The sequence below is a fragment of the Mandrillus leucophaeus genome, unplaced genomic scaffold, assembly GCF_000951045.1.
Source record: "Mandrillus leucophaeus isolate KB7577 unplaced genomic scaffold, Mleu.le_1.0 Scaffold167, whole genome shotgun sequence".
Classification (NCBI taxonomy): Eukaryota; Metazoa; Chordata; class Mammalia; order Primates; family Cercopithecidae; genus Mandrillus; species Mandrillus leucophaeus.
Genome location: NW_012101665.1, coordinates 4,690,079 through 4,703,862, shown reverse-complemented (window position 1 = coordinate 4,703,862; position 13,784 = coordinate 4,690,079). Strand labels below are relative to the sequence as shown.

At 36.7% G+C, this 13,784-nt stretch overlaps 1 protein-coding gene across 1 annotated transcript in view; it reads left to right on the top strand.

Moving 5' to 3' along the window:
* Positions 1-2,220, top strand: part of TRAM1 (translocation associated membrane protein 1) — a 33,592-nt gene extending 31,372 nt beyond the window's left edge. Inside the window, exon 11 of the mRNA XM_011976504.1 lies at positions 656-2,220. Coding sequence (XP_011831894.1) covers positions 656-729 — 74 coding nt within the window. The 3' untranslated portion in view covers positions 730-2,220. The remainder of the gene's footprint in view (positions 1-655) is intronic.
* Positions 2,221-13,784: the final 11,564 nt, after the last annotated feature.

The window sequence follows — 13,784 nt, the reverse complement described above, 5'->3', positions numbered from 1 at the left end:
ACTCTTATATTTTTGGAGAGAGAGTCAGTGAGACATTTGTTACTCCATCGTAGTTTGAAGAAGGCCATTACATTAGCCAGATGTGGTGGCACATGTCTGTAGTCCCAGCTATTTGGGAGGCTGAGGTGGGAGCATCACTTGTCCCCAGGAGTTCAAGACTACATTGAGCCGTGATCATGCCACTGCACTCGAGCCTTGGTGACAGAGTGAGACCCTGTCTGAAAAAACAACAGTAACATAAATAAATAAAAAGAAGGCCGTAATACACCCCTCCACATGGGAATTATCCTAAACGCCAACTTTAGCATGTTGTAAACAAATATCCCCAAGGACTTTGCTGTCAAATGTGAAAAGTTTATTTCTACAGAAGGTATTTCTCTTGATTACTATTTTTAAATTCTTGTAACTTTTTAAATAGTTTTCTGTCCTGTCATTTTTTTCTGCTTTTAATAGTAGTTTTCTTTTAATTTGCTACTTTCAGTTCATTGTGTTAAACATGTTACCAGGTTTTGTGATTGGTTAAATACTGGCAAATAAATGTCACCTGAGTATATATTGGATTTTACATTTTCTTTTCTGAAGGTATGTTTACATATAAAGATTATTACTTGCATTTATTTATAAAAGAGTAACACAGATTCTTTTCTTTTTGCAGAAAATGGTGTAAATGGAACATTAACTTCAAATGTAGCAGACTCTCCCCGGAATAGAAAAGAGAAATCTTCATAATGAATTATAAACTAATTGATTAATGTCCCCAAAGAAATCTGCTTTCTACTATATCTTTCAGCATTAGAGATTTTTCTGTTCTTGAAAATACAGTCTGTGCTCTTTGATTTTTGCTATTGTACTGTTTCATGCATTTTTTTAATGGGCATTTGAGGGGAGGATTATTGCTATGAATGAAAAAAATATTTTAGCTTAGACTAAGCTACCTGCCTTCAAAATAGTTTAGGGACCACCACCATATTTTATTTTGTTTTTATTTTTGAACATTTTTCTAATGATTTGGAGAGAAAACTATTTACAAAAATTCCACATATCAGTGATACAATTTCTTGCTGTCACCAATTTTTTATAATAGCAGAGTGGCCTATTCTAAGAAGGCCATATTTTTTAAGTTATCTTTCAGGGTAAAATGGAACTACTATAAAGTTGGATGTCAAACTTTAATATGTTTTCAGTGTTCTCTAATTTTTAGGAATTTTTGTAACCTTTACACCTGGAAAAAAAGATTTGTAAAATCACCAAAACAATTGTGTGCTTCATTTTATAGGTAGTGGTTATTAGTATTACATCCCCATTTTAAAAACAAAAACATAATGGTTACAACATGTGGAGTTTTATTGACATACATATTAAATCAAAGTATATTCTTAAAAGTACTTGTGAAGTAAAATCTTTCTTGTGCATTTTCAATACTTGTAACCTGGAAATCAGAAAATATTTACTATGAACAGGAAAATCGGACTTATATAGCCCTTTTTGATATGTTTATTAATAATGATTCTTAATGGGGCTCATAATAAGTTTAATATGCACAGCATCTTAGAAAAGTTTAACCTGCAAACCCTTTTAAAACATAATGCCTACTTGATTTATATCTATAAAAAGAATGTCAGGTAATTATATTTGGAAAACATTTAATGCACTAACTTTAAAGAAATTGAAAATTCAGGTGGATAAATAGTCTTACAAAAGACAATGTGCTTTATGTTATACCTATAGCTTTGGTCCCATCTTTAATTGAGAAACATTTATCTGTATAAAACATATTTTTGGATAAATATATATATATATATATTTGTATCTCTACAGAAAGGCTCTAAAAAGCATTTGAGGAAAATATTTGGTTCCCTTTTCTATAATTATCCTTTAAAATCCGTATAGCTACATTTGGTTTATTCATTGTATTTGCAGTATATATATTGTTCCTTTCAGTGTTCACATCTTGTTCCCCATTTCTCACTTGTGTCACCAGCTGTTTGTGCCATTTTTAGTGTAAAAGTTGCAGACCTATTAGATCTGCAGTTTAAGTTGCCATGCTGCTAGGAAGTTGTCCTTTTTCTTTCCAGCTGTTTACCTACTTCCTGGAAAAAGTAGTAGCTCTCTGTAGCATTATGGAGTTTCAGTGGAACCAAATCTTTGCCATTAAAAACTGGCATTATACTGAACTATACATTGAGAAATCAATCAAAATAAAAATTTTTACTTTCACAAGTTGCATCCTGGATGTTTCTGTCATTGTTGGTGTTTATGCTATTTTGGTATATAACCTCATTAAAATGTACCGTATTTAAAACACTTTATAGATATTCAGAATAACCCTTTTCAAAAGTGTGTTCTGCAAATAAACAGATTCATTCCACAGAATATTGGTGAGGACTACTAGGGGAATAGATGGTCATAACCAAATAAATCTGGGAATCACTGGATTGAACTAACCTAAAGGTGTCTCTTTATTATGGGACCATTCAGTCCTTAATATGCAAATGTCTTCCCTGGTGCACCAAGAATGTTGGCAGTGTGGGTATAATATGCAGTATTTCCCACCTTATTTGCCTGTAGAATTTTCTGTTCATCAAATTACTACAGCACTTTGTTTTCTACAGCATACACTGTGTTTACGCAAAGAAAAAAGCCCTTGATATGTAGTTACCAAGGGCTTACGTATACACACAAGCACATATACACACAAGTATGATTATAAATTATGAGCCCTACACCCTGCTCTCAAATGTGCTGAGGAAAGTCTGTACTGGCTTCCAGATCCTGCAGAGCCTGTCATTATCACCCAGACTCAAGTCGAGCTTGGAAGCACGATGGGAATCCTGTAGGGACCTACACCTGGACAAGGCTCACGACTCTGTCTTAAACCCTGGGGAACCATGAATTAGTTGCTTTGCTGCTCCGGGGTTTAGTCTTTCCCTCCACAAAATGCCTCTTTGCTGCATTTTTTTTAACTCTAAATTGACAATTTATAATTGTATGTGGGGGTCCAAAGTGGTGTTACGATTTATGAGTATAATATGGAGTAATAACGCTAGTTAACATCCATCACCTCAAATACTTAACATTTTTTGTGATTAGAACATTTAAATTTAGTTTTGAAATGTATAATACTATTATTAACTATATTTACCATGCTGTGCAATAGAACTAAAAAGAAATTCCTTCTGCCATATTTCATACCCTTTGACCATCATCTCCCCATACCCCTCAGCCCCCAGCCTTTGTAACCATCATTCTACACTCTGATTCTGTGAGTTTGTTTTAGATTCCACATACAAGTAAATAATGTGCCGTATTTGTCTTTCTGTGCCTGGTTTACTTAGCAAAATGTCCTTCAGTTTCATCCATGTTGTCACAAATGACAGAATGTCTTTTTTAAAGGCTGAATAGTATTCCATTGTGTGTATATACCCCATTTTCCACATTTTCTTTAGCCATTCATCTGCTGATAGAGCAGACCTTAGGTTGATTCCGTAACTTGGCTATTGTGAATATAGTGCTACAGTGAACTTGGGGCTGCAAACATCTCTTCGACACACTGATTTCAAGTCTTTGGGTTGAATTCCCAGAAGTGGGATTGCTGGATCATATGGTAATTCTATATTTAGTTTTTTGAAGAACTTCAGTTTTCCTTAATGGCTGTGCTAATTTACATTCTTAACAGTGTATATGGGTTCCCTTTTCTCCATATCCTTGCCCACATCTGTTATCTTTTGTTTTTGTTATGATAGCCATTGTGACAGGTGTAAGATGACATCATATTGTGGTTTCAATTGGCAGTTTTTCCATTATGTTTCCTTTAGTAGTGTTACAGTTTCTGGTCTTACATTTAAGGCCTTAATCTATTTTTGAGTTGATTTTTGCATATAGGTAAGACAAAGGTCCAATTTCATTCTGCATGTGAGTATCTAGTTTTCCTATCACCATTTATTGAAGAGACTATTCTTTTCCCATTGTATATTCTTGGCATCTTTGTGGAAAAGCAGTTGACCATGTGCATACCTGGGTTCATTTATGGGCTCTCTGTTCTGTTTCATATGTACTTGGTGTTTTCATTTTTTTGTTACATTTTGTTTTTGTCTGTCTTGCAAGTACCATGTATACTTTTGTTTTTTAAAATACATACACAGGGAGCCAGGGGTCTCACTATATTGCCCAAGCTGGTGTCAAACGCCTGGCCTTGAACAATGCTCCTGCCTCAGTATCCCAAAGTGCTGGGATTACAAGTGTGATTACTAACATTTTTTTTCAATAGTTTTTGGGGAACAGATGGTTTGGGTTACATGGATAAGTTATTTGGAGGTGATTTCTGAAATTTTGGTGCGCTTCCCACATGAGCAGTGTACAGTGTACCCAATGTGTAGTTTTTTATCCCTCAATCCCCTTCTATCCTTCCCTGAGTCCCCAAAATCCATTATATCGTTCTTATGCCTTTACATCCTCATAGCTTAGTTCCCACTTGTAAGTGAAAACATATGATATTTGGTTTTCCATTCCTGAGTTACTTCACTTAGAGAAATGGTCTCCAGCTGCATCCACATTGCTGCAAATGCCATTATTTTATTCCTTTTTGTGGCTGAGTAGTAGTCCATGGTATAAATATACCACATTTTCCTTATCAAGGTGTTGGTTGATGGGCATTTAGGCTGGTTCCATATTTTTGCAAAAATTGTGTTGCTATAAACATGCGTGTGCAAGTGTCTTTTTCATGTAATGACTTCTTTTCCTCTGGGCAGATACCAAGTAGAAGGACTGCTGAATCAAATGGTAGTTTTACTTTTAGTTTTTTAAGGAATCTCCATACTGTTTTCTATAGTGGTTGTACTGGTTTACATTCACACCAGCAGTTTAAAAGTTCCCTTTGACAACATCCATGTTAATATCTTTTTTTTTTAAATGATGGCCATTCTTGCAGGAGTGAGGTGGTATCTCATTGTGGTTTTAATTTATATTTTCCTGACAATCAGTGATGTTGGGGATTTTTTCATCATTGGCTATTCATATATCTTCTTTTGAGAATTTTCTATTCATGTCCTTTGCGCACTTTTTGATAGGATTGTTTTTTTTCTTACTGATTTGTTTGAATTCCTTGTAGATCTGGTTATTAGTCCTTTGTTGGATACATAGTTTGTGAATATTTTCTCCTACTCTGTGGGTTGTCTGTTTATTCTGATTATTTCTTTTGCTGTGCAGAAGCTTTTAGTTTAATTAGGTCCCATCTACTTGTTTTTTCTTTGTTGCATTCGCTTTGAGTTCTTGGTCATGAACTCTTTGCGTAAGCCAATGTCTAGAAGAGTTTTTCTGATGTTATCTTCTAGAATTTTTATGGTTTCAGGTCTTAGATTTAAGTCTTTGATCCATCTTGAGTTGATTTTTGTATAAAGTGAGAGATGGGGATCCAGTTTCATTCTACATGTGGCTTGCCAGTCATCCCAGCACCATTTGTTGAATAGGGTGTCCTTTCCCTACTTTATGTTTTTGTTTGCTTTGTTTAAGATCAGTTGGCTGTAAGTATCTGGCTTTATTTCTGAGTTCTCTATTCTGTTCCACTGGTCTGTGTGCCTATTTTTATACCATGACCTTGCTGTTTTGGTAACTATAGCCTAGTTTGAAGTTGGGTAATGTGATACCTCCAGATTTGTTCTTTTTGCTTAGTCTTGCATTGGCTATGTGAGCTCTTTTTATGGATCCATATGAATTTTAGGATTGTTTTTTCTAGTTCTATGAAGAATGATGATGGTATTTTGATGGGAATTGCATTGAATCTGTAGATTGCTTTTGGCAGTTTGGTCATTTTCCCAATATTGATTCTACCCATCCGTGAGCATGAAATGTGTTTCCATTTGTTTGTGTCATCCATGATTTCTTTCAGCAATGTTTTGTAGTTTTCCTTATAGAGGTCTTTTACCTCCTTGGTTAGGTATATTCCTAAGTTTTGGGGGTTTGTTTGTTTGTTTTGCAGCTGTCATAAAAAGAGATTCCGTTCTTGATTTGATTCTCAGCTTGGTCATTGTTGGTGTATAGCAGTACTACTGGTTTGTGCAGTTGATTTTGTATCCTGAGATTTTACTGAATTCATTATCAAACCTAGGAGCTTTTTGGATGAGTCTTTAGGGTTTTCTAGGCACATGATCATATCACCGTTAAACAGCAACAGTTTTAATTCCTCTTTACTGCCTTGGATGCCCTATATTTCTTTCTCCTGTCAGATTGCTCTGGCTAGACTTCCAGTACTATATTGAATAGTAATGATGAAAGTGGGCATCCTTGTCTTGGTCTAGTTCTCAGGGGAAATGCTTTCAACTTTTCCCCATTCAGTATAATGTTGGCTGTGGGTCTGTCATAGATTGTCATTATTACCTTGATGTCAATTGACATAGTCCCTTCTATGTCAATCTTGCTGAGAGTTTTCATCATAAAAGGATACTGGATTTTGTCAAATGCTTTTCTGCATCCATTGAGATGATCATAGGATTTTTGTTTTTAATTGTTTATGTGATATGTCAAAATTATTGATTTGTGTATGTTAAACCATCCCTACATCCCTGGTATGAAACCCACTTGATCATGGTGTGTTATCTTTTTGTTATGCTGTTGGATTCAGTTAGCTAGTATTTTGTTGAGGATTTTTCCATCTATGTTCATCAAAGATATTGGTCTGTAGTTTTCTTTTTTTGTTACGTCCTTTACTAGTTTTGGTATTAGGCTGATACTGGCTTCATAGAGTGATTTAGAGAGGATTCCCTCTTTCACTATCTTTTAGAATAGTTTCAGTAAGATTGGTACCAATTCTTCTTAGAATGTCTGATAGGATTCAGCTGTGAATCCGTCTGTTCCTGGACTTTTTTTGTTGGCTATTTATTTTACTACTGTTTCAATCTCACTACTTGTTATTGGTCTGTTCAGAATTTCTGTTTCTTCCTGATTTAATCTAGGAGGGTTGTATATTTCCAGGAATTTATTCATCTCCTCTAGATGTTCAAGTTTGTGTGCATAAAGATGTTAATAGTAGCCTTGAGTGATCGTTTGTATTTCTGTGATATCGGTTGTAATAACTCCTGTTTCATTTCTAATTGAGCCTATTTGGATATTCTTTTCTTGGTTAATCTCCCTAATGGTCTATTGATGTTTATCTTTTCAAAAAAACAGCTTTTGTTGCATTTATGTTTTTTTTTTGTTGTTGTTGTTGTTGTTGTTTCAATTTTATTTACTTCTGCTCCAATTTTTGGTGTTTATTTTCTTCTGCTAGGCTTGGGTGTAGTTTTTTCTTGTTTCTCTAGTTCCCTGAGGTGTGACTTAGATTGTCTATTTGTGCTCTTTCAGACTTTTTGATGTCAGCATTTAGGGCTATGAACTTTGCTCTTAGCATTGCTTTGGCTGTATCCTAGAGGTTTTGATAAGTTGTAACACTGTTATTTTTCAGTTCAAATAAATTTTTTTAAATTTCCATCTTGATTTCATTGTTGGCCCAAAGATCATTCAAGAGCAGATTATTTAATTTCCATGTGTTTGTATAGTTTTGAGTGCTCTTTTTGGAGTTAACTTCCAGTTTTTTTCCACTGTAGTCTGAAAAGATACTTGATATAATTTTGATTTTCTTAAATTTACTGAGACTTGTTTTCTGGCCTATCAAATGGTCTATCTTGGAGAATGTTCCATGTGCTCATGAAAGGAACATGTGCTGATGAATGTATGTATAGTCTGCAGTTATTGGATAGAATGTTCTATAAATATCAGTTAAGTCCATTCTGGGGTATACTTTAAGTTCATTGTTTCTATGTTGACTTCTATCTTGATGACCTGTCTTGTGCTGTCAGTGGAGTGCTAAAGTCCCCCACTATTATTGTGTTGCTGTCTATCTCATTTCTTAGGTCTAGTAGTAATTGTTTTATAAATTTGGGAGCTCTAGTACTGGTACATATATATGTAAGATTATGATATTTTTCTGTTGGACTAACCCTTTTATCATTATATAATGTCCCTCTTTGTCCTTTTAAACTGTTGTTCCTTTAAAGTCTTTTGTCTGATATAAAAATAGCTACTCCTGATTGCTTTTCGTTTCCATTTGCCTGGAATATCTTTTTCCACACCTTTACTTAAGTTTATGTGAGTCCTTATTTGTTAGATGAGTCTCTCGAAGACAGCAGATACTTGGTTGGTGAATTTTTATCCATTCCACCATTCTGTATCTTTTAACTAGAGCATTTAGGCCTTTTACATTCAATGTTAATATTGAGATGTGAGGTACTACTCTGTTTGTTGCCTAAATATCTTGGTTTTCTTTCATTGTGTTATTGTTTTATAGGCCCTCTGGCATTTATGCTTTAATGAGGTTCTATTTTGATGTACTTCAAGGTTTTGTTTCAAGATTTATAACTCCTTTTAGCATTTATTGTAGTGCTGGCTTGGTAGTGGCAAGTCCTCTCAGCATTTGTTTGTCTGAAAAAGATTCTATCTTTTCTTGACTTATGAAGCTTATTTTTGCTGGATACAAAGTTCTTGACTGACAATTATTCTGTTTCAGGAGGCTAAAGATAGACCCCAATCCCTTCTAGCTTGTAAGGTTTCTGCTGAGAAACTGGCTGTTAAAGTTTTCCTGTAACTTTATAGATTACCTGATACGTTTGTCTCACAGCTCTTAAGATTTTTGCCTTCGTCTTGGCTTTAGATAACCTGATGACTGTGTGCCTAGGTGATGATCTTTTTGTGATGAACTTCTCAGGTGTTATTTGAACTTCTTGTATTTGGATGTCTAGATCTCTAGGAAGGTCAGGGAAGTTTTCCACAATTAATGCCTCAAATAAGTTTTCCAAACTTTTCGATTTCTCTTCTTCTCAGGAACACCAATTATTCTTAGGTTTGGCCATTTAACATAATCCCAAATATCTTGGAGGCTTGATTCATTTTTTTAGATTCTTTTTTCTTTGTCTTTGTCTGATTGGGTTAATTTGAAAACCTTGTCTTCAAGCTCTGAAATTCTTTCTTCTACTTGTTCTAGTCTATTGTTGAAACTTTCCAGTGCGTTTTGTATTTCTCTAAGTGTGGCTTTCATTTCCAGAAGCTGTGATTGTATTTTCTTCATGAAATCTATTTCTCTGGAGACTTTTTCATCCATATCCTATATTGTTTTTTACATTTCTTTTAGTTTTCACTTTTCTCTGGTATCACCTTGAGTAGCTTAATAATCAACCTTCTGAATTCTTTATCTGGCAATTCTGAGATTTCTTCCTGGTTTGGATCCATTGCTGATGAGCTAGTGTGATCTTTTGGGGATGTTGTAGAACCCTGTTTTGTCATATTACCAGAATTACTTTTCTGGTTCCTTCTCATTTGGGTAGACAATACTCTATTGTCTACTAAATATTCCACTAAAATATTAGTGGAAAGCTCTAGAACTCAAGGCCTACTTCAGATTATTTTGTCCCATAGGGTTATCCCCTGATGCTCTCCCCCATCCCCTAGGAATGGGGCTTCCTGAGAGCCTGACTGCAGTAATCGTTATTGCTCTTCTGGGTCTAGCCACCCAGCAGGGCTACCAGGCTCTAGGCTGGTGCTGGGGAATGTCTGCAAAGAGTCCTGTGATCCATCTTTGGGTCTTTCAGCTGTGAATACCAGCACTTGTTCTGATGGAGGTGGCAGGGGAGTGAAGAAGACTCTGAGAGTCTTTGGTTGTAGACATGTTTAGTATGCTGGCTTTCTCAAATGTTGGTTTTGCTAGCAGTGAAGTTGTCACATGGACAGACTCAGGACACCTGGTTAGCCAGGATGTTGCAGCACAATTAGCTGTTGTTTTCTCCCTGCTCCCTGGGAGCAGGGTTATTCTGTCATGAGTTGCTGTAATGGCCTGAGTTGGTTCGCCTCTAGCCAGTATGTGGCACTGTCTAGAGAGCACCAGCTTCAGTAGTAGTAGGGAGATATAATCTTGCCCTAAGTTGGCCAGGGTAAGTATCCTGGTTTCTCAGGTGATGTGCAGGGCCATAAAAAGCCCCCAAGACTTTATATCTTATGTTTGGCTACCAGGGCAGGTAGAGAAATATCATCAGGTGGGGGCAAGGTTAGGTGGGTCTGAGCTCAGACTGTCCTTGGGAGGGGCTTGCAATGGCCACTGTGGGAGATGGGTAGTGGTTCTCAGGCCAATGGGGTTATGTTCCAGAGGGAATTATGGCTGCCTCTGCTGTGCCATATAGCTCACCAGGAAAGTGGGGGATAGCAGGTAGCAAAAGATCCCGCCTAACTCCCAGGCAGTTGGCTAGGCCAGTCTCACTCCCACATTACCCCTGTCAGACCTTGTCCCATGCTGTAAACTTCCGTGCTGAGAAAGGAAGCATAGCTTTCAGGCCTTGCCCCTCCCTATCTGCCCGAATGTCAGAGGCAGCTCCTTCACTCGTATCTGTAGCAGTTCCCATTCACTTCTTGGATTCTGCTCAAGAAAATTCATGTCCAGTCAAAATTACTACAAATTTCAGTTGGAAGCTTCTTTCACCCTGTGACCCCTCCCTAATTCCACTGGCTGCCTTTCCTGAGGGTTCCTGTGAAATACAGTCAGGGATGGTTTCCCTGGGCTCCGGCTGGAGACTGGGAGTGCCTTCAAGACTCTTCCCGCTGCTGCTTCTACTTTTATATTTCACGTGGCTCCCTAAATCAGCTCTAGGTAAGGTTAAATTCTTCTCCCATGATCTGGATTTTCAGATTCCCCAGTGGGGGATGTGTGTCCAGAAGCAGGTTTTCTCCCTCTCATGCTTTGAGAACTCACCGTTTTTTGCCTCTCTCGTGGAATTTGCAGTGGTGTGCCACTTCTTTCAAAGGATCTAGGATTTCTTTTGGTTTTCCTGGTACATTTCGGGGGTGGTTTTTTGAGCAAAAGTTCATGGTGTGAGTCGCCACACTCTGTTCTGTCCATTTAAGTGGTAGCTGCACATTAGCTCTGTCTCCTATCTGCCATCTTCCTCAGACTCTACTATCACTTTTTAGTATAGTTTGAAATACTAGTTTGAAATCAGGTAGTGTGATGCTTCCAGCTTTGTTCTTTCTGCTCATAATTGCCCTGGTTATTCAGGGTTTTTTGTACTTCCATTTGTATTTGAGCATCGTTTTCTATGTTTCTAAGAAAAACAACATTGGAAGTTTGATAGGGATTGCATTGAATCTGCAGATTGCTTCAGGCAGTATGGACATTTTAACAATATTCTAATCCGGCCAGGCGTGGTGGCTCATGCCTGTAATTCTAGCACTTTAAGGCCAAGGCAGGCAGATCATGAGGTCAGGAGATCGAGACCATCCTGGCTAACACAGTGAAACCCCATCTCTACTAAAAATACAAAAAATTAGCCGGGCGTGGTGGTGGGTGCCTGTAGTCCCAGCAACTCAGGAGGCTGAGACAGAATAATAGTGTGAACCCAGGAGGCAGAGCTTGCTTGCAGTGAGCTGAGATCATGCCACTGCACTCTAGCCTGGGCAACAGAGCGAGACTCTGTCTCAAAAAAAAAAAAAAAAACGAAAAAAAACCCAATATTCTAATCCATGAATATGGGATATCTTTCCATTTATTTGTCTTCTTCAATTTTTTTCATTAGTGTTTTATAACTTTTAGTGTACAGGTTTTTCACTTTCTTGATTAAATTTAGTCCTAAATGTTTTATTTTATTTTTTATAGCTATCGAAAGATTATTCTATTGATTTCTTTTTTGGATAGTTTGTTGAAGATCATGTTGCCAACAAACAATGACAATTCTACTTCTTTCTTTCATATTTGGATGCCTTTTCTTTCTTTCTCTTGCCTAATTGCTCTGGCAAGGACTTCAATACTACTTTGAATAGAAGTGGTGAGAATGGGCATTCTTGTCTTCTTCCAGATCTTAGAGGACAGACTTTCGATTTTTTCACCATTGAGTATAATATTAGCTGTAGGCTTCTCATATATGGTCTTTATTGTGTTGAGGCACATTCCTTCTATACCTAATTTGGTGACAGTTTTTATTATGAAAAGATGTTGAGTTTTGGCAAATGCTTTTTCTGTGTGTAATGAGGTGATGGTATGGTTTTTGCTCTTCATTCTGTTAATATGATGTATCACATTTATTGATTAGCATACCTTGAACCATGCTTGCATGCCAGAGATAAATTCCACATGATCATGATGATGATATTTTTAATGTGTTGTTGAATTTGGTTTGCTAGTATTTTGTTTAGGGCTATTGCCTCTGTGTTCATCAAGGATATTGGCCTGCAATTTTCTTTTTTTTTTTTTTTTTTGTAATGTACTTGTCTGGCTTTGGTACCAAAGTAATTCTGGCCTTATAAAAATAGTTTTGAAATAGCCTTCCTCAGCTGCATGCAGTGGCTTATGCCTGTAATCCCAGCACTTTGGGAGACCGAGGCTGAAGGATCACTTGAGGCCAAGGAATGGAGACCAGCTTGGGAAACATAGCAAGACCCTAGTCTCTAAAACAGTAAAAACTTAGCCAGGCATGGTGGCATGCACCTGAAGTCCTGTCTACTTGGGAGACTGACTGAGGCTGAGGTGGCAGGATTGCTTGAACCCAAAAGTTTCAGGCTGCAGTGAGTCAAGATCTGCCACTGCACTCCAGTAGGCAACAATGAGACTCTGTCCAAAAAAAATTTTTTTTAATTTCTCCTCTTTGTTTTTTTGGAAAACTTTGAGAAGAGTTAGTATTAGTTCTTCAAATGTTTTGTAGAATTTAGCAATGAAGTCATCAGGTCCTGGCCTTTTTTTTGTAGGAGACTTTGTTACTGATTCAATCTCCATACTGATTATTGGTCTGTCCACATTTTCTATTTCTATATGATTTAGTCTTTTTAGGATGTACATGTCTAGTAATTTATCCATTTCTTTTAAGTTACCTAACTTATTGTTATCTAATTGTTGATAGTAGTCTCCTATGATCTTTTATTTCTGGGGTATCAGTTGTAATGTCTCCTCTTTCATTTCTGATTTTATTTATTTGGGTATTCTCTTTTTTCTTAGTCTACCTAAGGGTTTGTGAATTTTATCCTTTCAATAAACCACCTCTGTTTCATTGATATTTTGTATTTTTTTAGTATCTATTTTATTTATTTCTGCTCTTTATTATTTCATTCCTTCTGCTAACTTTGGGCTCAGTTTTTTCTTGTTCTAGGTAGTTCCTTCAGGTGTAATATTAGGTTGTTTGCGTTTTTTGTTATTGTTGTTTGGAGACAGGGTCTTGCTCTGTCACCCAGGCTGAAGGCCAGTGGTGCAATCATGGCTCACTGCAGCCTCTACCTCCTGGGCTCAAGTGAGTCTCCCATCTCAACCTCCTGAGTAGCCGGGAACACAGGTGTGTGCCATCATACTCAGCTAACTTTTTAAAAATTTTTATAGAGATAGGGTTTCCCTATGTTGCCCAGGCTGATCTCAAGCTCCCAGGCCCAAGTGATCCTCCCGCCTCAACATCTCAAAGTACTGGGATTATAGGCATGAGTCACTGTGCAACCATCTTCTTTTTTGATGTAGGCATTTATTGTTGTAAACTTTACTCTTAGACCTGCTTTTGCTGTATCACAGAAGTTTCTATATGTTGTTTCCATTTTTGATTGTCTCAAGACCAAGATTTTTTTTTAATTTCCCTTTTAATTTCTTCATTGACTTAATAGTTATTTGGGAACATGTTGTTTAATTTCCATGCATTTGTGAATTTTCTGAAATTACTCCTGGCATTGATTTTTAGTTTCATACCATTATGGTTAGAAAAAATACTTGATATAATTTCAGTCTTTTAAAATTTGCTAAGGTT